General features: G+C 37.7%; 1 protein-coding gene across 2 annotated transcripts; it reads left to right on the top strand.

The window, feature by feature from the left end:
• Positions 1-4,987: 4,987 nt before the first annotated feature.
• Positions 4,988-25,137, top strand: CHODL (chondrolectin; the record flags this gene model as incomplete). Of its 2 annotated transcripts, none has more annotated exons than XM_080918989.1 (6): positions 4,988-5,103; positions 15,755-16,064; positions 16,201-16,358; positions 20,256-20,327; positions 22,456-22,558; positions 25,053-25,137. In XM_080918989.1, the coding sequence occupies exons 1-6, from the start codon at positions 5,025-5,027 to the stop codon at positions 25,135-25,137; spliced, it is 807 nt and encodes a 268-aa protein (XP_080775115.1). In that variant the 5' UTR covers positions 4,988-5,024. The 2 variants fall into 2 exon arrangements, with proteins under 2 accessions (XP_080775115.1, XP_080775114.1); XM_080918988.1 differs by having other exon boundaries at positions 20,241-20,327.
• Positions 25,138-26,589: the final 1,452 nt, after the last annotated feature.

Genomic DNA, 26,589 nt, shown 5'->3' with positions numbered 1-26,589 from the left:
GATGACCAAGTGCGTCTTGGAGGGAGTTTGGCCACCTGTTCATCCCATGTTTGAGCCAGTTACAAAATGTCTGCAGAAATTCAAACTTTCTGTTTCTATCCCAAGCTAATGACTTTTTTCTCTATTCATTCACTTTTTAAAAAATGGTGGCACATGTTTTTAATACCAGGACCCAGGAAGTAGAGGCAGGCAGATCTTTGTGAGTTCCAGGTCAGCCTGGTCTACAAATTGAGTCCAGGAGAGCCAGAGCTCTGTTATATAGAGAAACTTTTATCTTTAAAAACTAAAAAGTAAAATAAAATTACTTGTCAGAAAGGTCTATATTCACTTTCAAGGTGCACTCCTCACTAAGCAACTCTTTTCATGTGCCCATTAGTTCATCTGAAGATAGCCCGGAATCCAGAAACTTGTTTGCAATGAGTGGCTTTTGTGTAGGACAACAGTACACAGTCACTTGATGATCAGACACAGCAGAGTTCATTCATGTATGCCTCAATTAAGAAAAACGACCATCACCTTCTCCAAGAGAGAGCTCCTATAACTTTACATTTATATAATTGTGATTTATCAAACCCCAAATTATATAGTTCATTAATTTTATTACACTTTTGTAGGCTTACATTTTTCAAAGCCAACTTTATTTAGTGTTCTTGAATGCTTCAACTTCCCTTCTAACCCACTGACTAAACGTAGAGGATAAAGATGAGTAATAGGCCAAGGGTGTTGTAGACCTGTATAGAAGTAGTTCTTTGAGGTGATTCCAATCATTGTCAGGATATCTGCAGCTCAGTCCAACAGGAAATGCCAAGCACAAATCAGTAGCAGTGTCTTGATCCAACAGAAAGCACAAGGTTCTGCCAAAACAGTGTGAGTCAGAGGAAGTGACAAGAATCATCCAGAACACCATGAGAAGTTTTTTTTTGGCACATTTCTCTCTATGAAGTGAAGACCAGTGAAGAAGAAAAACCAGTGAAGATTAGCAAAGACCAGCAAAGTGTTGCAAAGCATAGCAATGTAAGAGCATCCTTTCATTGTCTATAGGGTTATACTTATACCCTTTCTGAACATTACATACCCTCTTATGCATTCACTTCAGCAAAACACCATATGCCCACTCACATGTCTGCTTCAGCAAAACATCCTCTCATGTGTCTGTCTTGGCAAAGCATCCTCTCACAAGACAACATCTGGTAAAACACCGTGTAACACAACTGAGTTCCCAAAAGAAACCAGAAAATTTCTACTTCACACTTTACTTAATAATAGTGTATGATTTTTCCTGAACCATCGGAACATGGTGAGATGATTTGGGAGATACCCTTTTGGAGATTACCTCCAAAACATGAGGCCTGTCCTAGAGTGGTTGATGTACCTAGTCTCACTCTATTGGAGAAACTTATCTTCCAGCAGTCATAGATGACAGCTTATCTTTAGTTTCCTCTCGTCACTAGGTTTCATGAGAGATGATTATAATATATGTTCACTCACATATGGATATTATAAGCTGTGAAGTCAGTAATAACCAAACTACAATGAATAGAACCATACAACCACAGAGGGTAGTTGGAGACTAAGGAACTAGAGGGAACAGATAGATCTCATTAGGAAAGGGAAGAGAATAGATAGCTACAGATAGATGGTGGTGACTGGAATGAAAGGATCAAGAGAAGAGGGAAAGAAGAGATGGACTTATGGGAAAGACTACAAGGAAACACAGATAAAATCAAAGGATATTTGCAGGGTAATACGGAAACCCAATACAGTATAAATTCAATAAGTATATAGGCAAGTTAAATGAAGTTGGAATAATATTTCAATTAAAATTTGGTGGGTTTTGATATAAATCTTCTATATTATATAGATTATATAATACAAAAATATATGTAATCTCTATGAAAAAATTCTGTTACATATATTCATAAAATACTTTTCTCATAGTAGTGCTCTTTATGGAAAATATCCACTCATTATTCTATATTTAAGACCCAAACGAAGCTCCCTGTAGTTAGTGATAAGCCACCCAGATATTTTTAGTGGTAGAGAAACAAACAAACAAAAAATTTTTGATTTTGCCTGTTAATCCCCTTTAAAATACTGACTCAAAAGTGATTAAGAAACAAGACTGTATTTCTCTTAATACATTAGCTACTAGAAACACTGCTGGACCAATTAGTCGATGGCTAACTCAATTGCATTGGTATAATTCTAGCATGAACGATAAAAGCCCATGAATCCACACTGAGGGTGTAGTTGTAGCTGGCATTCAGATTTGACCAAGTACTAAAAGTATAGTGTTCCTTCCCACCAGTGGTGGTTTCAACTGCATTATGTCTTTGGTGTCTAAGAGAAGTCTGGTGTTCAGGAGTCAGTTTGCTGGATTTTCTTCCCCAAGAAGGATCATTTCATGATAGTGCTGGGTGATGCTGGTGTCTGCAGATGGGTGGCATGATAGAGGAAAATAAGTTTCAGCCTGGATTTCTTCTATAGGCATTAATAAAAATCACATATATCAGCCAATGCAGATAACCACAAATATAACTCCACCTTCATTTCTACTTCTTCCATGTGGTTCGATCCTTCATTTACTCTTCTTCTACACCTTGCTTTATACTGTGGTACTTTTTTCCTTCCCATGTGGAAACATGAGCCCAAGCCAGACAACTTTCTGAACAAAGATACCGACGAGGGTTCGCACTGACATGGTTTTCAGGGGCACACTACAAACGCAGGATCTAAGGGCTTTTTCCATTTCTCATCTTTTATTTAAAATTTCAATAACATCTTCTCTGTGAGGACATGAACTAATGGTAAAAATAATAGACCCTCTATCAAATCTAAATTTATCAATTGTTCATAACCCTATAGTGAGATAGTTCATTCACAGTCAATAAAAAGAACAAAAAGTGTATATAGATCTATCTTAATCTAATCTGTCTATCCATAATACATATACACACATGTATACGTATTCATATACATATGCATGTGCATATACATATGTATATGCATATACACATACACATATATATACACATACACATACATATACATGTACATATACACACATACACACACACACAAACACATGAACACACACACACATATATGTATATATATTTCTGAAATATCTGATTCCACGAGACTGGTCCTTATTATGGTAGTGCAAACTGCCCTTTTCCAAGTAAATGATCCCTTAGACAGAGTCCTCATTTTATAAGAAAATTAAAGACAGTTAGACCTTGGAGGAAAGTGTGCTTCCCATTAAGACATAAAATGATCCTATTTAACAAATCTTGGTGCATTTAAGCAATATAATAGGGGCTGAGGAAATGGATCAGCAGTTAAAACACTCAGCACTCAAACAGAAGGACAAGAGTTAGGATATGCAGAACCCACCCAAATGCCACGTGGGTGTGGGTGTGGGTATGGTGGCCCTCCAGTAATGGACCCTCTGAAGATGAAGATGGGGACCCCTCAGCAGTTGGGCTAAGGAGACAGGTCATATGGATAAGGTCTGGGTTTCAATGTAAGACGCTGCACCAATGAATAAGGTAGAAGGAAGGTAAGGGAGAATCCTGACAGTGCCTTTGGGCCACAACACATACACGTACAACACAAACAACACACACACAAAACACACACAACACACACAATCACACACATATAATAACATACACACACAGGTACAGGCACACACACACACAATAACACACATACACGAGCACACACACATACACACACACAGTCACATACTTGAACACAGAAAAAAATAAAACTATAACAAATTATGAATTATAATGAAAAGCAACATAACAAAAAATTCCCTTTTAATAGAAGCTAATACTAAGAAGAATTTTAGGTTTCCTATCATGGAATATATATAAGCTCTCATTGCAAGAGCTCTCACGATCCATCAAAATGGCAAGTCAGTCATGGGCTTGGAGTAGAATGGATCAAGTTTAGAAAGGTACACATTCCTTAAAGTGATACTTTCCTTTAATGGAATTCACAGACCACTGATGGGTAAGTTCAAAGAAATACAGTCATTTTACATTAGTGAAGTTTCCAAAACTGGTTTCCAGGATTCTTTTCAATTTGCTTCTGTGGCAATTTATTCAAGCAACCTGCTTGGAAAGAATCTATTTGCAGAACATAGGTGGGGAAAAAGCTTCCACGTTATATAATTCACTGAGTAGATTTTGGCTTCCACTCTGCCAATCCATCTTAAATAGTGGCTAGTGCCCTGCATCGTGCCATACATATGATCAAGCAATTTAGCAGGAAAAGAGAAAGACCCTGAAACTTGGCATCCCCGTGGACATTTATCTCTGAGAAAACCAAATGGAGCCAACTTTTGCCCGAGTTTAATAGCAAAGCTGTCACATTTTACACAAATGAGTACTGAAGTCTGTTGGCAAATGGGAAGGGGGTGGGGACCGGAGTGGAGGAGGAGGGACTGCTGACTGGACTCTTTTCAAAGTGGCTCCAGTTTTTGGGGGAGGGGCCAGGATGCTCTGCTTGGCAGGAGGAACGAAGTAGTTAAAATGATTACTAGCTAGGGGCTGGAACCCTAGGCTCTGGGCATATATAAGAGTGCGCAGCCAGCACAGAGCGGCTGTTGCTGCTTCTGCTGTTGCTACTCTTGGAACCAGGACCAGGGCACACCAGCTCAGTCCCTTAGAACAGAGACCTGAGAAGGGAAAGCGGCTGCTTGGGTTGGTGCTAGAGCTCCTGCTTAACCTTTTCAACAGATCCAGACACAGGAACTTTTAACACCGTCCCCTGCTCCCAGACACACGCCCACGGTGTCCTGCACTCCAACCCAGCGCTGCCCGGGGCAGCCTGGTAGCAGGTCACTAAAGGCAATGCTCACAGGGATCCCAGCTCCTGCGCTGGGACGGAGGGAGTAGGAACCGGCAGGAAAGCAAGGAAGCTGCTGTTTAGAGCCGCCTCCGGCAGTGGCTGTGCTGCGGGAGGACCTCGCCTTTCCCTCACTGGACACCTGCTGCAGAACCCTGGCCAGGATGATCCCCATTGCCTCGCTAGTGCTGGGAGCTGCGCTGCTCTGCGCCCAGGGAGCCTTTGCCCGAAGGGTGGTCAGCGGTGAGTCAGGGTAGGGGTATTGTCCACGCAGCAGAAACCAAGGGACTTGGGATTCTGGGGCGACATAGGGTACTCTGCACTAGGGTGGGGACTCCTTGTAGAGTTAGAAAACTGTACTTAGTAGGGCGTCCAGAGGGATGCTGAAAAACATGCTATTGTCTTTTTCTTTACCTTCTCCCCGGGTAACAGAAACGTTTCCTGTCTTTTCTTTTTTTTTTTTTTTTTTTTTTTTTTTTTTTTTTTTTGAGTGCCATCTATAGATACAGAGCAAGCTCTCGGCGCTCTCTACTTTCTTTGGAAGACAGTGAGTGGAACACAGGGAGTGGTAGAGCTACGCAGACAGAGCTCAGACACTCAGGAGCTGCTGCTGCCGCATGAATGCCACCTCCTGTTGGTCTGGCTCTAGTCCAGCCTGGGTGCTCACAGGGATGGTTTCTAAGACCAGCCCAGTCCAGATGTCTGAGTTTGCAGCCTTTGTTCTCGGGAGGACTGACAAAGAACAGGGGAGAGCTACTGCCTTGCTACCTTTGCTTTTGTACTTCTTTCTAAAGGAGAACACTCAGTGAACACCCACTGGAGTTGTGTAGAGGTTTCGCTGGAGTTGTTCGTGGTAACGAGAATTTGGATTTGTGCAAACAACAGGTGCACAATTAAGTCTCTCAAATCAGTGAAAGGTCAGAATTGCCAGACTTCCTTGCTGTGTATCTGATTTTGTTTTGCCCCCAGTGTTTATTGGCTAGTCACTGAGCAATTCACACCTCATCCATTCTCTTAGTTTGGGAAAAGTCTTCTAAGGTTCTTCGGGGTCTGAGACAACTGTGACGAGAACTGCACAGGACAGCTGAACAGTCACCCATAAAGAAAGCTCTTGCTATGCTTATCAAACTGTTGGAATGAGAATGTTGCTTCTGCCAGACAAGGGCAATGTGGTCCTCTGAAGGCTTACCCACCTGTGTAATAGGTGTTACCAGTAACGAGGTAGATATGAGAAGGCAGTACCCTAATGCGTTCAGAAAACAGACCTTTAGGATCTGGCATACTAAGCTTGCCTTTCTCCTCAGCAATTCATGGATTTCACTCAGTCAGGTACAATTCTTAAATATACAGGTAACCAATCAGTCTCCAGTAGCTTTATACAGGCTGTTCAGAGCCTGTTTAAGTCTCGTTCCTTCTTAATTTAGCAGAAGATAAGAAGTCTGTATTAAGATCTATCTGCTGGAACAAACTATATATTTCACTACTTTTGTTTATGAGTATTTATGCAAATAAATAAGTAGCAAAAGATCATGCCTTGAACATATGACGTTTTCAAAACAAAGAGAAGCATTTAACTAACCAAAATAATGTTCCTTTGTTGTATGCCTATTTATATACCTTAAAGTTCCAGGGGATGAGGAGATGTCCAGAGTAGAAAATAGAATTCAAGTACTTTGTTGATGAAAAGTTTAATTTCCAATATAGTTCTACACAAATTATTCCAAACTTTTGGCTATGTTTGTTTCATTTTATTTTATTTTTTTGGCAATTCATAGGCATCTTGAAGGTAACATCTGGACATTTTCTAAGTAACTGAGCATGATTTATTTGATTTGGTATAAATCATGATGTTGAGTTGAGATTAAAACAATTATTTAGATATGTTTCTCTTGTAGATAATTTGATTCTCTCTACATTGAAATTTATCCATCTGTAAACGGATTTCTGAATCATAGGATTAGATCCATTCTAGCTGTTACTGGGTGAGCATAGAACAGCTTAAAATGTATTATTTTTGAAGCAGTATTTCCCAACATGTCTACTGACTGCCTGTTGATATTTGTTCTGAATGGTGTGGCAAACATTTTAGGCCACTGGGGACTGGTTATCCAGTTTGGAGAGAACCGAGACAGCATTTTTACTTTCCATTATTTGGATCACACTTAGATCAAAATCACTTACCCACCATGACCTCAAAAGACAGACACTGACAAACAAAGTATGTTGTTCCTGTACCAATACATTCAGCAAGATACATTATAATCGTTTTAACATGCCATTGTAAGGGTAAAATATTTTAGGGATAACACATCTTGAGCTGATCTACAAAAGATTTAAGGGTATCTAATGTAATATGATAGTACACAGACACACAAAGAAGTCTCTGATGATAATAGTCACTGTATTTACTGAATTTATGGTTCATGGGAAACTAATTTGAGGATTTGAATTGTATGGTGATCTCTTACGCCACATAGATGTGTGGAAAACATCTGTTGCAGCCCTTTAAACACTCAGTTCAGAAAGTCAATAGCTGATGATTACGTTTTTCTTATGACCATCTTTTAAGATTTTTCTTTATGGTATAATATGAAAAAGGGGGATTCAAATTTGGAGTCTCTAGTTTGGGACTATACTTGGAAGCAAGTGAAAATTTTTCCAGAACACTTGAAGTATTTTAACATTTTTTGTGTGTTTTCTTTTAGAGTTCAGATCACTGGCCCTCATCACCCACATGCTGTGACGTGGCAGTCACCATATTTCTGGCATCTCTTAAATTTTTAAAGAACTCTATTACATGTGCAGCTTTAACTCTACTACAATTGAGATACACTTCATTTTAAAGGTGGAGTGAAAACAGACCATTAGAGAGAAGGGTAATAAGTCTGCTACTGACTTCAGCAATTTATGCTCTTCATAGAATCAGACATAATTTTTAAATGTACACTCCCCACAAACTTTTTCTCAGTCTCTGACTTTATGCCATTCTCCATCATTTCACAGCGAGTAAAGAACTCACTATTAACTATAGAGGTCTAGCTAGTGGAACCAATTCTATGCAGGCTTCTATCTCTAGTATCATAAAGAGACTGTAGAATGTTGCATAAGTGATGAACGCTAAGTAGCTTTAGAAAGGACTTTAAATGTAAGGAATATATAAATGAAACTGCAGAGCATATTCAGGGTTACAGAATCATTCCCTGATATCATCAAAGTCGAAAATGATGACAGTGCAAGTTGCAAAGATGCAATTACTTTAAGTGTTTCTTGGGCAGATTAATCTTATTACTAGGCATTTAATAATCTACCCATTTATCATAGGCACTATTCCTTACCGGCTGTTCATCATTACCTTATGGTGGCTATATATATATAGATCAATGCTAGAAACCCATATGTAATTTAAAACAATTCTGAAAGGGGATATTCAGCTGATGCTTCAGTAGTTGTTTGTATTATTATCAACTCTTTTCTGTGTTATGTCTTCATTTAAGATACATGTGTAATCATTCAGACATCTGGAAGGTGAAATTTTAAAAATCTGTTTGAGTATATACCACAATGATCTGACTACAGTGACCATTTTGGTATTTGAGACAACATTCAATTTAGGCCCTAATTGTTTTATTGATAAAATAAAATAAAATAAAATAAAAATGACATCATATATATGTGATGTCTCTTCTGCTCTTTCATTACACACACACACACACACATAGATACACACACACACACACACACACACACACATAGATACACACACACACACACACACACACACACACATATATATATATATATATATATAGAGAGAGAGAGAGAGAGAGAGTTGTCCTCAAATTAACTTAGATCTAATTATTCAGCATGAAACTTCCACACTCAGAAACAAGTTCCCAATACATAATCCTGTGCTCATACCAGCAATCAATAACTCACCAATGCCTATACTAGATTGACGTATCTGCCACAGAGAGACCCATGACATGCAACAATCCTTCTATAAATAGTGTCTTAGCCGTCCAGACACATGTGAAGAAGCATAAACACCAAGAACAACAGGTAACAGTGAGCTTGGTTCCAAACCTGAGTTTGCAATTTTAAGCTGTGTGAACATGGACAAATTATTAAACTCTCTCTGCCTCCTTCCTTCCCTTAGAGATGGGGTGAGAAAATATGTATCACACACTTGCTGGAAAGACTGAAAGCCTTTTAATACAATCTGTGTCTTTGAATGTGTAGAGGGTAGGAAAAGGGCTTAACTTGGTAAGCCATGAGTCTAGAGTTGAGCTTTTCATGGGCAAGAACTACTTCTCTAGTTGAATAGTTTACCAAAAGGACGTCTTAGTAGTGTATCAACAAATCTGATTTTCTATTTCCTTTAAAGGTACAAATTGTATTGGAATTGGTGACTCGTATTTGGAATTATTGACCAATCTCAGACAATAACCGACAGTTCTTATCATTAGTTCTATGAAACATATAGCCTATGTCAGTATTTAAAAAATAATAACAACCTTTTTTCATTATTTGTTCATTCCAACTACCTGTAGTTCTGCTGAACTCAAAGTATTACTTTTTTTTAATTGAACAACTTTATTTTAAAAAACAGAGATAAATGTACAGATTTTAAAAGCATTTTTGCATAAAAGTATATGAATACATTTTTGTCAGTACTTGATAATTTTAAAGATTTCATAGTATGCCTTAAAATCTTACTAGTTACAATGAGCATAAAGTACATGTAAAGCAGGATGTAACCTGGAAATAGTCAAAGTTATCTTGGCGTGTAAAGATTAAGCATTATGATTTTTCTTTTCTTTTTTTTTTTTTTTGACCTTTGTTTTTCTTGAACTGCATAGTCTGAGAGTTGTTTCTGGGGTGTTCAGACTTTCTGGGGTTAGTATTCAATTATCAGTGACTGCATATTATGTCTGTTTTTTTGTAACTGGGTTATCTCTCTCAGGATGATATTCTCTAAATGCATCCATTGTCTTAAGAATTTCATAAAGTCATTGTTTCTGATAGCTGAGTAGTACTCCATTGTGTAAATATACCACAATTTTTGTATCCATTCATTTACTGAAGGGCATCTGGGTTCTTCCAGCTTCTGGTTATTATAAATAGGGCTGCTATGAACATTGTGGTGCATGTGTCTTTGTTTTATGTTGGAGTGTCTCTGAGGTATATGCCCAGAAGTGGAATAACTGGGTCTTCAGGTAGTACTATGTCCAATTTTTTTGAGGAATAGCCAGACTGATTTCCAGAGTGGTTGTACCAGTTTACAACCCTACCAGCAGTGGTGAAGTGTTCCTCTTTCTCTGCATCCTTGCCAGCATCTGCTGTCATCTGAGTTTTTTATCTTAGTCATTCTGACTGGTGTGAGGTGGAATCTCAGGGTTGTTTTGATTTGCATTTCCATGATGACTAATGATGTCGAGCACTTCCTTAGATGCTTCTCAGCCAATCGATATCCCTCAATTGAGAACTTTTTGTTTAAGTCTGTACCCCATTTTTTAATATGGCTGTTTGATTCTCTGGTGTCTAACTTCTTGAGTTATTTGTATAGCTTGGATATTAGGCCTCTATCAAATGTGGGGTTGGTAAAGATCTTTTCCCACTCTGTTGGCTGCTGTTTTGTTTTCTTGACCTTAGCCTTACAGAAAATTTTGATTGGCTTCTTGAACCCTGATGTCATACTATTACATAGAATCTTTGTAACTATTTCAAATATCAGGATGTAAAATATGAGACCACTCTCTTCTCAGAAAGCCCATTGTGTTGTGGGGCGATAAATATGGAAGGCTGCTGCCACCACCATCCCCGAACTGACCCAAAATGGCATATTTGATTTTCTTAGTGTAAGAGAATATATTCCAGCCACAGTGCACTCTACAATTAAGTGAATCACAAAATTCATCTCTCATAAATAATTTAGTTTTTGTAAATCTGTGTCAACTTCAAACAAAAATTCTTAAGGAATTGGTGTTCTCTTGTGAACTGCACATAGAACACTTACTAAAAGATGGCACTATATTTCATTTAGTTTAAGATAATTGGCTTTATTCTCAGAGATCATGCAACCTGATATTGCAATACAACCATGCATTTTAGTATGTTTTAGGGGAATAGGAAAGAAATATAAAAAAGATCAGTTTCTTGAATTCTAGTTGAGCATCTAAAGTTTCACCAATCTGGCTTAGGGAAGAAGGATCATGTTTCCATTTTTACTATTTTTTCAGTTTTTAAAATTTGTGTTAAAACTTTCAATTTTTAGAATTGAGTGGCTCATAACTGATGAAAAATTTATAATATGTCATCTGTGTTTTTATTGAACAACATGAACTATATATAACACTTACCTAAAGTTGCTTACATTTTATTATAGTAAGATAAATAAGGAACACATTTGACAACCTCACAGCTGCAGAGCATTCTACAATAAGTATTTTAGCTAAAATAAAACTAAGTTATTGTTTCCATTCAAGAAGAAAAACAAATTGTTATAACTTCATGATTTTACCCTTGGTTTCATATAATTGCTAAAACCATTGTCAAGTTTTGCTAAAATTTTGTGATTGTTCTATTTTTTATTAGATATTTTATGTATTTACATTTCAAATGTTATTCCTTTAATTGTTTTCCCCTCTCCCATCCCACCCTGCTTCTATGAGGATGGTCTCCCTCTCATCCACCTACTCCCACCTCAGCACCCTGGTTTCCCTACACTGGGGAAACAAGCCTTCACAGGAAGAAGGGCTTCTTCTCCTATTAGTGCCAGACAATTCCACCCTCTGCTACACATGCAGCTGGAACCATGGCTCTCTCCATGTGTACTCATTGGTTGGTGGTTTAGTTCTTAGAAGCTCGCGGGGGTATGGTTGGTTGATAATTTTGTTCCTCCTGTGGGGTTACAAACCCCTTCAACTCCTTCAGTCCTTTCTCTAACTCCTTCATTGGGGTGCCTGTGCTCAGTCTGGTAGTTACCCACAAGCATCCTCATCTGTGTCAGTAAGGCACTGACAGAGCCTCTCAGGAGACATCCATATTAGGTTCCTGTCAGCAAGCACTTCTTGGTATCAGCAATAGTGGCCGTGTTTGTTTTTACATAATTATAAAAACAAAAATACTCATTTATGGAAATGACAACAGAAAATTAGTTGTGAAAATGATAGAGATGTTTAATAGTTATTACTAAGAATTATCTAAAACTAAAAGTACACATGTAGATTTTCTGGTCAGTGTGTTCATGTATGTATAAATCTAATATGGGTAAATATTTCTGTCTATAATTTTATGCAAATTTACTTGAGAAAATTATAAAATATTTAAGTAATATTCTTAAATATTCCTGGAATCCAGAATCAATGTTTTTGAAATGCAGAGTGGAAAGTCTTTGTAGATAAGGCAAAACATAAAGTGATTTTTTTCCAACTAGATTCTAAATTGAGACTTCTGTAGAATTAGATAGTATGGGTATAACCTCAGTGTACCATAAATCATGGTATGGCTTACAGAAAATTTACCCTTCCCATAAAATATTTCTGGAAGATTTTATTTGACTATGATATTTAAATCTGAATGTCAGGGAAAGTTTTCATGTAACCAGCCAGGGTGGGAAGGGAGGCCATCATCATCCTCTTTCTCTAGGAAGGCAGTGGGAAAGTCAATCAGAGCTTCCCTAGCAGAGCTTGTCTGGGAATTAGGGCAGCCTTTGATTCCAGCTGTTGGAGTTCCCCTTGTGATAGCAGCCAAATGCAAAAGCAGAAGAGCAGCAGCAAGCACCATGCCACGACTTGTACCAAATGTGCATAGTAAGGTAGAAATCAGTAGTAAAGTAGAATTATATGTAAAGGCATTCATCCTGTTAGCATTAACTGATTCTACATGAGCCATAATAATTGTCCAGCATGTCTTTAATTTCCAAGAAACTGCCTTGCTCTCCCTGACCTGGTGGGAGCTTTTGAGTTCAAACATGAAGACTCAGCTGGTACTCATCCAAGGTCATGTGGGTTAACGTGTGTGTTCCTGCTGATAAAAGGCTTCCATCTTGACCCCTCCAGAAGCACTCTTTTGTGCTGTCATCATCACCTCTATTGTTCTTTTACTGAGAACATGAGCAACTCCATCTACAGGGAACGATTGGGTGCCATAGAATGACAGGTCTGGCAACATATCCTGGACCCATATAACATTAGGTGTGGCTATTTTAAAAAAATGTTATCCCCCTTCTCAGTTTCCCCTCCACAAACTCCTAGGAGAGTGCTAGCCCACCTACCCCCTAACTCTCAGCCCCAAGCCCTGATATTCCCCTACACTGGGTCAACGAGCCTTGGCAGGATGAAAGGCTTTTCCACCACTGATGCTCAACAAGGCCATCCTCTGCTACATATGGACCTGGAGCCATGGATCTGTCCATGTGGTTTAGTACCTGGGAGCTCTGGTTGGTTGGTATTGTTCTGATAAGGTTGCAAACCCCTTTAGCTCCTTCAATTCTTTCTTTAATTCCTCAATTGGGGACCCAGTTCTCAGTTCAATGGTTGGCTTTGAGCATCCACCTCTGTATTTGTCAGGATCTGGCAGAGCCTCTTAGGGCACAGCTTTATCAGGTTCCTGTCACTATGCACTTCTTGGCATCGGCAATATTGTCTGGGTTTGGTGGCTGCATATGGGCTGGATCCCCATATACTCCATACATATGCCCCACTCCAGGTGGGGCAGTCTCTGGATGGCCTTTGCTGCAGTCTCAGCTTCAAACTTTGTCTCAATACTTCCTCTTGTGAATATTTTTGTTCCCCTTCTAAAAATAACAGAAGTATCTGCACTTTGGTCTTCCTTCTTCTTGAGCTTCATGTGGTCTGTGGATTGTATCTTGGGTATTCTGAGCTTTTGGGCCGATATCCACTTACCCGTAAGCGTATACCATGTAGTTTTGTTGTTGTTGCTGATTTTGTGTGTGTGATTGTGTTACCTAACTTAGGATGTACTTTCTAGAATCATTCATTTGCCTTAGAATTTCATGAAGTCATTGATTTTAATAGCTGAGTTGTACTCCATTGTGTGAATGTCCCACATTTTCTGTATCCATTCCTCTGTTGAAGGACATCTGGGTTCTCTCCAGCTTCTGGTTATTATAAATAAGGGTGCTATGAACTTAGTGGAGCCTGTGTTCTTGTTAATTTGTTGGAACACCTTTTGGCTATATGCTCAGGAGTGGTATAGCTGGGTACTCAGGTAGTTCTATGTCTAATTTTCTGAGGAATTGCCAGACTGATTTTCAGAGTTGTAGTACCCACTTACAATCCTATCAACAATGGAGGAGTGTTCCTCTTTCTCCACATTCTTGCCAGCATCTTCTGTCACCTGAATTTTTGATCTTAGCAATTCTGACTGTTGTGAGGTGGAATCTCAGGGTTGTTTTGATTTTCATTTCCCTTATCTCTTGAATACAGTTGTGAGGATCTTGATCTTCAACCAATTTCTGTTTGCCCAGACCTTGACTGTCATTCCTTATCACAAATTGAAGTTTAAGGGGATGGGTTTTGCTTTAATGTTGGTATGGTAATAGTTGCTGAGCATGACAGACTGCAATTAAGTGTAAAACATTGTAAGTGCTTCAGTATTTTTTTCAGTATTTTTCAGTATTTATCCCAGTGTTTAAGCATGGTCCCTCAACCTACACGTGACAACTTTTCATGCAGACTCTGAAATTCAATAGACAGTATAAGAGAATGGCAAACATTTTATGTGGGTACTGGGAAGAAGAACTTACACAGCAAACATTCTACGCGTACAGCATGTCTCAAGTCCCATTACTTTTGGAAATTGAAAACAATAGATTAGAAAGGTAAACTTTTTGATCTTATTTGGTGAGAAGGCGCTCTTAAAATATTTTTGTCAATTCTTAGAGAATTTCACACAGGATAATTTTTTATCATATTCAGCTCAAATTTTTCTTTAACTCCTTTCAGATCTTCCACTCCCACCCCTTCCCAACTTTATGCCCTCTTTTTATTAAAATTAATAGCTAATCACCGCTAATATGTGCTGTTCACATAGTTATTGGTATGGGGCCATCCATTCAAACTATTAAGGAAAACTGGTTATTTTTTCCCAAGAAACTATCAGTTGTCCACAGTTTCTTAAAGGTGGGGTCTCATGAAACTCTCCCTACTCTATAATAAAATGCTGACTGATTTTATCACAAGACTAATTTTATCTTGTGCTGACAATTACAACTTCTATGGGTACCTGAATCTAGTGCTCCTGTCATATTTATAAAACAGGTTTGACCTAGTCCTTCCTAGCCTTTGACTCTTACATTCTTGCTCTGCCCTTTTTCAATACCTTGGGTAGAGGAGTCTGATATTTATGACTTATTGCTAGCAGAGTGCTCTATAGTACTCTATAGTCACCCTTTCTTTATAGAATTTCTGAGATAACCAGTATCCACTGCCCATAGACACATTTCTAATCTGTTCTGAGGGGTGCACCGGTCTATGAGTGGAGACATGTGAGCTTAGAGGAAAGGTTTGATAATATGTTATACATACCAACAATATCAGTAGTAACATCCCGTGGTGGCCTGTGATCTCCCCATTCAGTAGTTCTTGACCCAGTTTACAACACTGGGTTTGTACTTCATCTTGGAGAGGAGGTGTTTAAGTCCACCCAGAGGGTATTTGTTTACATCCATAACTATCATGAGACTATGTCAACCATAGGCATAGTTTGGCAGAAAGAACTCATGATATTTTTTCTATTTTGAATTATTGTGTTATTGCGATTAATATCAAACTTATGAATAGAGACCTCACAGTTTACTTTATTTGTTTGTTTGTTTGTTTGTTTATTTATTTATTTATTTATTTATTTATTTATTTATTTATTGTTTTAGGTCAAAAGGTGTGTTTTGCTGATGTGAAACATCCCTGCTACAAAATGGCCTACTTCCACGAACTGTCTAGCCGGGTGAGCTTCCAGGAAGCACGGCTGGCTTGTGAAAGTGAAGGAGGTGTCCTCCTCAGTCTCGAGAATGAAGCCGAACAGAAGTTAATAGAGAGCATGTTGCAGAACCTGACAAAACCTGGAACAGGTATTTCAGACGGTGACTTCTGGATCGGACTTTTGAGAAGTGGAGATGGCCAGACATCGGGTGCCTGCCCAGATCTCTACCAGTGGTCTGACGGAAGCAGCTCCCAGTTTCGGTAAGCTGTGATTGGGTCCTAAGCTATTAATTTGTACCTGCTGGAGTCATTAGGGCAGAAAAAAAAAAAAAAAAAAAAAAAAACCAAAAAGCTCTGAGAGATGTTGCTAAGTGTCCCCATGGCTCTCTATTTGTAGGAACTGGTACACCGATGAACCTTCTTGTGGAAGTGAAAAATGTGTAGTCATGTATCACCAGCCAACTGCCAACCCTGGCCTGGGAGGTCCCTACCTTTACCAGTGGAACGATGACAGGTGCAACATGAAGCACAATTACATCTGCAAGTATGAACCAGGTAAAAGACATCCAGAGTTATGGTAGATGTTTGCGCGTGTTTGCTTGTATGAGACTGTCTTTACAGGTCCCAGGCTTTCTCTATTATTCCTGTGGAAGAGGCATTACCGCACAGCTTGCCCTGTTAATGTACTGAAGCACATTGTTTGCAGTAGAGTCAGCCATAATAGTGGGCTTAATCAAGGGGAATGAGAAATTTGTTGGGAAAGGGGTTTCCAAAAGAAAATAATAATGATTTATACAAGAAACAATTTGTTCTCATGTTTTGTAAATGACCATGGTCTCTATGAAAATATCTTAAAAACTAATGGGATGTACAGAAAGTACTACCAATGTGCCTATGGACATACACACTTCCTTGGTTTATACCTGTTGAATTTAGGGGAGTAAAGCAGTTTCCTTCAGACTCAGTACATCATGTCACAGCATAATGCTTGCTACATGGCCTGTTACTTGGCTGCAACATTTTGCTCCATAGTTAGAAGGATTAAGTTCACATTATATTCTTACTCTGATTTGTAGCCTTAGAAAAATGACACTTTGGTCAGTTTTCTTTTGTCATGTGCAGTAACTGCAAAATTTACCTTGACCTATGGCACACTAGCATGGCTTCCTGCTGAAACAGTGAAATTGAGTTACTTTAATAAAACACTTCAATTGAGTTGGAATTTGACCTGAAAGAAGGACTAATCAAAGATGTGCAAACATATACTTGATCCTCTTAGACACTCAAGTTAGAAACTTAAGCCTTGATATATTTATTTTTCCATTTTTCTCCACAATGTTAGAAAGGGTCATATTAACACTTCTGAAGGACTGTCTGCATGACTTCATAATGTGTGCCCATAAAAGGCAATTATAACCAAGTGGCAATGTTCCTATTATTCTCCTGAAATTACATAATTTCTTTTCTCACAAAGCCATGAAGCACAAGAGATTATTGGATTAGACTTACTCTTATGCTTATCCTTCTTTCCAGTATATTAGCCAACTTCTTCTATCCCTGGTGAGTTTATACTTGGTTGCTAAATCTGTCATTACAGTCTTGGAAGCCTGTGCAGACTTGGTCTGCTATTCATTAATATTCTTTCTAATTGTGTCTTAGAGACACACAATTGAAATTCTGTGATATTTAAGGTTTGATGTAGCACTTGACATTTATTAATGTCAAGGTTTTATTATTCATTATTTTACAAGTTATTATTTAGTAATTATTATTTATTAATTGTCAGTGTCAAGGGTTAAAATGAGTTAAGTAGTAAGTATGTATTTATGTACATGTAATATGCTCAATCAGTTTGAAATTTATTATTTACTGTCATGATTTTACTCCCATGTGCTGACTAATAACATGGCCAATAAAGTTGATAATGTTTTCAAAAATTACCCTAGGTATTCAGAAATGGAATAAATGAATTTTAAGTTTTTTCTCTACTAAAACACGTATATGTTCTTTTAGTTCACTGATATCATCTGTTTTTTATGTCAGTGCTTTTAAATATATTATTTGTGCTAAATTTACCCTTTAGGGCTGTTGAGATGACTTAATAGAGAAAGACATTGATTGTCAAGCTTGGAAGTTGAGTTCCATCCCAGGGATTTATACAGTAGAAGAAAACCTAGTAGTAGAAAGAAAACCTAGTCTTTCAAGTTTGTTTGTTGGCCTCTATATGGTCAACATGGCACCAAAGCCCTCAGCCACACCCAAAATAGATGTAATTTTAAAAATTAAAATTTTCTCATTAGCGTTTTACCTTTACCTAAAAATAACATATATAGAATCATGTTACTAAATTTTTGTTTAATTATCAGTCATATTACAGTTTGTTAAAAATGTTTTAAATATAAATAGTTTATTGACTAATTATATTTATATATAAGTTACTCTAAAATATCAGTTGAAATAAGTGGCTATACCACCAATGAATCAAGATTGTAGGACAATATGACAATTGACATTTTAAAACTATTATTATGCTCCAATGACTACAGTAAAATGCTCCATGTACCACTTTTGTTCATAAAAATAACAAAAGTAAAATAATGAATTTAATTATTTGAACAGTGAACACATTTATGTCTTTTTTCTGCTATTGTTATTGTTTGTTTTTGATGGCAGGGTTTTACTTAATGACCAAATCTGGTGTGAAACTTAAAATGTAGCCCAGGGTGGCTTCAAACTCATAGTTAACCTCTAGAGTTGTCACAAAAAAAGAGAATGTTATAGGTTTATAGAATGAAAGTATAAAGCTTACTACCCAACCCCAAAGAGCTTCATTAAGTAAGAAACCATTACAGATACCACGATTTACTCCTGCACAAAGGTAACCTTCTGTTTTATTTCAGTTCTCAGAGAACTCCATTTAGAATGACACACATCATGAATAGCATTATCAGAGTTCCATAGGGAAGCACTGTTGACTCCCTTCACTATCAGAATATTGGAGGAGTTATAGTGTGTGCCATATGGGAGAGAATTCCCACAGGTCAGGAGAAATAAAAGGAATTTCTTGCCTTACAAATTTCTAGAGTTAGAGGTAGATGAGTTGAGGGTGTGGCAGACACCACACCAAGGTGCCTAACCTGAGCTCAAGCCGGTTTAATAGAGGTGTGGCACTAGATAAGACTTATTCTTGGTTCAGATTTGGGGCTTTAGGATGAAATTCTTGCAGCTAGTAGCAAGTTGGAAGAGACATTAAGACCACAGTAGGTTTGCTGTTCAGCTTGACTGGGCCTCACTACAGTCTGTGAGTGCTGGGTTGGGGCTTAGTTAGAAGAATTGTAACTTTTTCATTCCTTGCTACATTTTTCCCCCTCAGGAGTACAATTTGCTTTGGCTAACTGTTAAGGCAACAATTGTTTTCTCTAGGGAAAAGTATATGAGATGGTCTTATCTGACCATCTTAACAATAAGAAATCTCAAGAGTTTCTCATGAATTTGAAAATTGAAAAGATATCATCATACAAAACTAGAAGAGAAACAACTTGTAAATCTTAATCTTAATTTACTCCCATTTAAAGGTGTGGGCTCTATTTGAGTGCACACCTACAAATCTCATCATTTGGGTAGCACAGACATGCTCTTCAGAGGGCTGCTGCTTGAATCAGCAATTCCACATGCAACTATGCCGTCATCTGCTAATTATTATTTCCCAGTAAATTCTATTACATACAGAACTTACTTTGGTTGCCTTTTGAATTGTTTCTTATTCCTTACATTTTTAAAAAATAATCATTTTTGTCCTTTCCATCCCAAATGAGATCCCTCTTCCCAGTTACCCCTCCACAATACCTCCCCAATTAATCCACCCTTTCCCCCTCCAATTTGCCTCTATGAGGGTGCTCCCCACCCACCCACCCTCTCCTGTCCCACCATCCTACCATCCCCCTACACTGGGGCCTCAAACCTCCACAGGACCAAAGGCCTTCCTTTCCATAGATGTCAGATAAGGCCATCATCCTTTGCTACATATGCAGCTGGAGCCATAGGTACCTCCGTGTGCTCTCCTTGCTTGATGGTCTAGTACCTCGGAGGTCTGGGTAGTTCACAAATTATTGTGTACTCCTGTATCCCTTTGTCATTTCTGACTGTAGCAGACCAATTGAGGCACTGTACCATCCTTGGTTGTTAATGATGTTTGCGTTATAAAGGCAATTCATCAAATTGGTTGTTTTGTTTAAACATAATTAAATATTGACTACTGTTAGCTGATTTTTTTGTACATTTAAATTTAGAATATATATTTACCTACAAGATATTCAGAAATCAAAATCAACCTTCTTTTCTGTTTGTTGATACATTTTCATTTTACTGACACTTGCATTTTTTTTTTTTTTTTGTGTAATTATTATTAATGATTCCTGTGCTAATCGCTGTTTACAGAGATTCAGCCAACAGACCCCGTGGAAAAGCCGTATCTTACAAACCAACCAGAAGACACCCACAAGAATGTTCTCGTTACTGAAGCAGGTGATTCTCTTCTGTGCCTCTTAACAATCACCTCAAGTACTGTGCTTTGAGCCAATACTTCACTTTAACCCCAGTGAAATTTTTCTTGTTCTTCAGGGATGTGGTACATTAATTACGGGCCCATCAACACTTTTGAACTACATTAGACATAATTATGCAATGATAGCATTTCCAATTGAAAACCATTTCTTAAAATTTCTATTTCAGATGGAACCATCTAGTATGAAACCAAGTGATCAATATTAACACCTGAATCTACAAAGCATTTCCCAATCTAAAGTAGTGACTGTCATTTAAATTAGCTTGTTTAGTGGCTTAGAACAGTGGCTTGCTGTTGAATGTACAGGCCGTGTCTGAGCAATAAGGTATAAGTAAGCCTGATTATACCTTCTGTAGACTTCTCTGTATAGAAACCTCTATCTGACCACTTCAAAGCTGCCACCGGGATACAACTGTGTGGCTTGTTAGAAGGGGTTCACACAAATGGGCTTTCTATCCCACTGCCACCCCAGATGACAGAATAAAACAAATCTAATCCTGATGTGAGTTTCATATTAGCCAGCAACTTGTCTTATATTCCTTAGACCTCCTTTTAAAAAAATAAAAAACATGGTGTAAAGCCTATGGACAAAAATGTTTTATCTATTTTTCGTTGTTAATATTGACCCAAAGACCCAAGTGTTTCAAAATCCATAACTCCTAGATGTAATTTGATATGTTTTGCCATTTGTATTGGAAATGTCAACAGTAATTTAAAAAGAAAGTCTTTCAGAAATCCTTCAAACGTTTCATAGACCTGGTGAAGCCTCAGAAAGAAGGCTGAGGACTTTGTGATCACTATTGTCTGCATTTTGATCCCACTAGATAGCACATGACCGCCCCCCTCTCTCTCTCTCTCACACACACACACACACACACACACACACACGGAATAAGAAAAAGAAATGGATCTTTGAGCACTTGGAGTGAGGAGTGAGGGGTGACTTTGATTAAAATAAAGTGAATTCATCACATATGAACTTAAAAATATCTGAAACAGCAATGTAGCTTTGAATTCTTCATCACTAGATCTCTTTAAATGAACTCCTTAGCAAAGGAAAGACTGAGCAATGAAGAGAACTCACTATGGGCAACTCTTCTCGGAAGCACGAACATTTATGAGTGTAGATTAACTTCCAGTTTGCAAGCCAAATGCCATGTTCCTCAGCTTGTTGTCCTTAGGCAGACATCTCTTAAGCCTCTGAGCATTTTCTGTTTCAAGTATCTGTCTGTAACATCATTCATAACAGTAAACATAATTAGAATCATTAGTAAATAATTAAACTGCAGATATTTTACTCTTATATCCTCTTATAAGATTGGTTTCATTTCATGCTCTGCAGGTCTTGAGTGTTGGTTGTTTTTTAAATGTACTAAGAATACCCATCATTATGGAGTGTGATAGAGTAGGGTTAAAAAAGTACATATTAAGTCCAAGAAATAAAGAAAACAAAAAAAAATATATATTTACAAAACAAGAAGACTTTGACTATTTCCATGTTGCGTTTTGTTTTGCATGTACTTTACACTCATTGTAACTATTAGGTTTTCAATGCATACTGTCAAGCCCTTGAAAAAATCAAGTACTGACTAAAAAATAAAAAAAAAGAGCACATATTTCTAGAATGTAATTAAATCTGGTCATTGTCTCCAGAGTCTTATGACTCTCTTATGATGGTTTCACAACCTAGTATGTGCTATCGTTCTGCAATCCCCAGTACTTTCATCTTATCATGACACTGAGCTTATTGAGGAAGATAATTCATTATCTTCTGGGCGAACAATGATTATAATAACTGTCATTCCTTAATATAAAGTCTTAATGTGTCCAATGATTCAGAAAATTAAAAAAATGAGACAGGTAGGATTATTAATGCAGTATGAAAATTAGCTCATGTTGGAACCACAGATGCAATAGAAATTTTAAAAGCATGCATCTTTAATTGAACATGTCAGCCAGGGCATTACAATTTTGTTTATCATTTTTTTTCAAAGCATCCCTGTATTTTTAATAACCTTGTGTTGATAACCTTGTCTTGGCGTCCTTCCTGAACTATTACTGAACACAAAAACTATTTTTCTTCTGTAGGCATAATTCCCAATCTAATCTATGTCATCATACCAACGATTCCGCTGCTCTTACTGATACTGGTTGCATTGGGAACCTGCTGTTTTCAGATGTTGCATAAAAGGTAAAAGCCATATTGCTGTTCATATAATTAAGGGAAATAAATTCTTTGCAATAAACTTTAATACATATTTTAAAAATGTCACTATGTCTTTAACTTATATTAAACAGGTTTAGTTTTCTTAGCTGTCAGTAAAATTCCAGGACATACAACTATAGTACATACTTGGATTTTATTAGGCATCCACTGTCTCCTTTACACTTCATAAATCCTGTGGGCTCTTTGCCTTATGGTTTCTTTTATTCAGTCAGAAAGGTGGTGTGTCACCTTTATTTGCCTTGTGTTGTACACTTAGCGTATGTTGTGGGTCTCAAGTTAGAGTGTTTGTAACCTCATTTGAGATGTACTTTACCATCCAGTCTCTGGCTGGGTAAAAAAAAAAAAAAAAAAAAAAAAAACTAAACCTTTCAATGAGAATATTGTGTTTTATGGAAGGCTTGACTTTAAAGGTATGTATGGAATGTTGTATAGATTCCAATCATAGCCTTCTGTTTTATTTCAAAAACACTTTTTTTAGGTTAAGAAACTAAGTGCAGCTATAAAGATAGCAAGGTGAGTGTGGTAGCTGGAAAGACTGAGGCAGGATTATCATGAATGAAAGGTCAGCTTGAGGGATCATTCTCCATCATCACCATCATCATCACCATCATCATAAAGAAAAAGCATCAGTTCACACACACACACACACACACGTAATTTCTTGTTCTAATTCCTAAGACTATGGATGGAACCACATTGATTTCTTGCTGGGAAAGTGGTGGCTTGGGAAATTGCAGATCTTTTCTTACGCAGACAGACTGTTAAACTGGGCCCTTTAAGTAGCAGAACAGTTAGTGAACACTAAATACATGATTTAAACATTCCCACTTGTCAAGTGAAATGTGGCAACATGTTGAGCAATGGCCTTGCCTTAGGTTTGTTTTGTTGTGCCCGAGAGTGGTTGTTTTCACTCGGAAGGGTTGTGGTTGCTTTTGCTCATTTGCAAATTTTCAGTGTGAGAAAATTAAACCAAAATTGGGCACTTTCAGTTGCCGGGATGAGCTCAAGTGCTTTGTCCATCATTCTTAGACCCTCCCCTTTTCCTTTCTTCCAGGAAAGCAAGGAGAAACTTCATCAAAGACTCCACTCCATTATCATCTGAGTGCCTTGCAGAAAGTTTAAATTCCAATCTGGTACACATGGCGGGTTCTCTCATTCCATACCATGTCCAAAATAATTCTCCTTCCCTTAACTAGTAGAACTTTTTTTTTTTTTAGTAAATATTAATTACTATTGAAGCCACATGGCTAACTTAATTATTTTTCCTTCAATTTGAAATACTCTCATCTTTGTAAACTTTGCCTGACTTATTTTCTGTTTATGCTGGATATACCTGGAAGAATTAAGTTATGTTGACTTATTTGTTAGAAGCTATAACCATAGAATGTGTAATTTTAGTTATCACCACAACACTCAAATTGATAGGAATCAAGTATTTTTGCATTGTAATGCTCAGAGCTTTAGAATTAGATCTTTTTTTCTTTAAGGAGTTCTGCAAATTGTCAGGATGGTGGAATGGTGCCAGAGTATATCTGTGAGGGTGGCAAAAACTATTAGAGGCTGTGACGTGTGGGAGCCTAGGGACAGACGTTTGCCCTAAATGTAGAGTGCTGTGGACAGACCAAGTGAGAGATCATATCCAGGAAACGAAGGCAAAGAAATGCAGATCCTGATATGTAATCTTAGGGATACTTACAAACAGGAACTTTTCCTGGAGTCAGAACAGTCACTACTCTGGGAAATAACAATCCGAGTCCCAGGCACAAATTACCATAAGGGCCTAGGTCTAGTTCTAGAAAGTGGAAGTTACATGTCAGACATATCTTGGAGGAAGAACTCGCGAGCTCCTCCTAAGTAGCTCAATATGCATCTGCCTTTGGCAAGCATTGGTTTGAGAGAGAGAGAGAGAGAGAGAGAGAGAGAGAGAGAGAGAGAGAGAGAGAGAGAGAGAGAGAGAGAGAGAGAGAGAGAGAGAGGCACAATTAACCTCTCAGGACACAAATGACTTAAGTATAGTTCAGGAAGAATGGTGGAAATCAGCAATAGGTGGTTCCTTGCACTTAGGACCAGAGCATGTGCTTGTGAATGATTTGTCACTAATTGTATCAACCATTATATGAGAGTGCACATAAGGCAACATTCAGAAACATGGCCAAAGAAAACACAGTTTATTGAGGAAGAATGGGAAGTTTTAGTACTGTCAGGCATTGTTACACATGAGGGTTTGAACTCTATAGTTAGTCAAAAGGTGCAAATATATTTGCTTGTCTGCTTGTAACATTCGCAAGAACTGTTTGCCATCTTTACACATTGGAATAATCCAGACTTTTTTTGTAGGAATGAAAAATGTGCTCAGGAGGAGAGAAGAACTCATAATATCTCGTTGTCTTCGTCTGGACCAAGAAACGTCTAGTTCAATATGATTCACGAGCTGAATTTATTTCTTTTTGTTTTTCAGTAAAGGAAGGACAAAAACGAGCCCGAACCAGTCTACACTCTGGATTTCAAAAAGCACGCGGAAGGAGAGTGGCATGGAGGTATAACAGTGGGCTGGCATTGCTCTGGAAAATAAAAATAGTTTCATAATTCTTGGTCAGTGTAAGGAATGGCATCATTAGTTTGGAATGGCTTGAAATCTCAAAGGATCTGCAAGATGAACTGTAAGCTCCCCCTTGAGGCAAATGTCAAAATACATTTTATATGTTCATAGTTTCACTTATGAAATAAGCTGAGTGAGAGAGACCTGCTCACTCTACTGAAGGACACACCCAAACTTCATGTAAACAGAATGGACCATGCAGATATCATTTCTGTGGACAGATCTGGAATACCTGTGTTGCAGTAGTTACTTTTGTTTTGTTATTTTTTTTCATCTTCATAAATTTTGATCTACTTTATGTAATATAAATTGTATCCCAATTGACAGTGTGCAGAAACATTTTACCTTCGCTAAGTGTTTGATGAAGATAGAGTGTTCTGATATTTATATTCATGGTATTTGATCTTTACAGACATGCTGTTTTCATTAAAAACTGAATTCACCTAGACACAAAGAAACCTATCCCTAGGGAAAACATTTCTTTTGTAGAATAGTTTATGTTCTTTCTGTTTCTTTGCTTTTGGTTCAACAAAGTTTAGAAATTCTCTTCAGAAATAAACTATTTCATTGACTTACTATACACCTGCTAAAACACTTTACTTAGAGGCAAGAACTGTCTAACTTCAGTTGTGCAAGACACGTGCCTTACAATTATTCTTAATTTGAAATTAAACAGATTTTTGTAATAAAGTGTCTTTACTAATACTTGTATAGACATCAATGTAGTTAACCTTGAAAAAAAATGGCATCTACGGTACAAATCACAGGTCTTCACCTGTTGCCTATCCTATTACAAATAGCTCCCGGAGTGTCTGAAATCAATGTGGCTCCTCACCATCAATAAAACAGGATGGCTATTGGAAGCTTTTGGACTCAGTCAGTTGCTGTTTGGCTGAGGTTTTTCTAACTGAATTTAGCCTGTATAATATATAAAGTTCAATGGTTTCTAGCAGTGTGATGCTAAGCAGAACTTACATTACAGACGAAAAAAGAAGAAGAAGAAAAACAAAACTACAAATCACATCAAGTAATGAGCCATGGACTAGAGGTCACGGATGTTTGCTTATCTTTGATGAGTGTTGTTTGTGATTGTGAACTGTGGCTTCCTTCTGTCTGATGGAGTTTCCTCAACACATAGTGTTTGTTCTTCTCAAGAGAGTTGTAACTATTTTGTCTTCAAATGTCCCAGTGTTACTTTTAGCCAAATAAAGAGTTCTTGTTTCTGAAGTATCATCACTGGTGGTGTCCACGTTCTTAAGGGATCAAAGTCCATATGTGTTTCACTGTCACCTGAAGATGAAACCAAACGTTCCTTGGGAAGAGCACAGACAGCCACATATCCGAATGAGCAGGGAGGTTTCTTCTTTCTCTGTGAGTCTGTTTCAGTTAGACAGTA

The sequence above is a fragment of the Micromys minutus genome, assembly GCF_963924665.1.
Source record: "Micromys minutus genome assembly, chromosome: 7".
NCBI lineage: Eukaryota > Metazoa > Chordata > Mammalia > Rodentia > Muridae > Micromys > Micromys minutus.
This window is presented reverse-complemented; position numbering and strand designations above follow the sequence as displayed.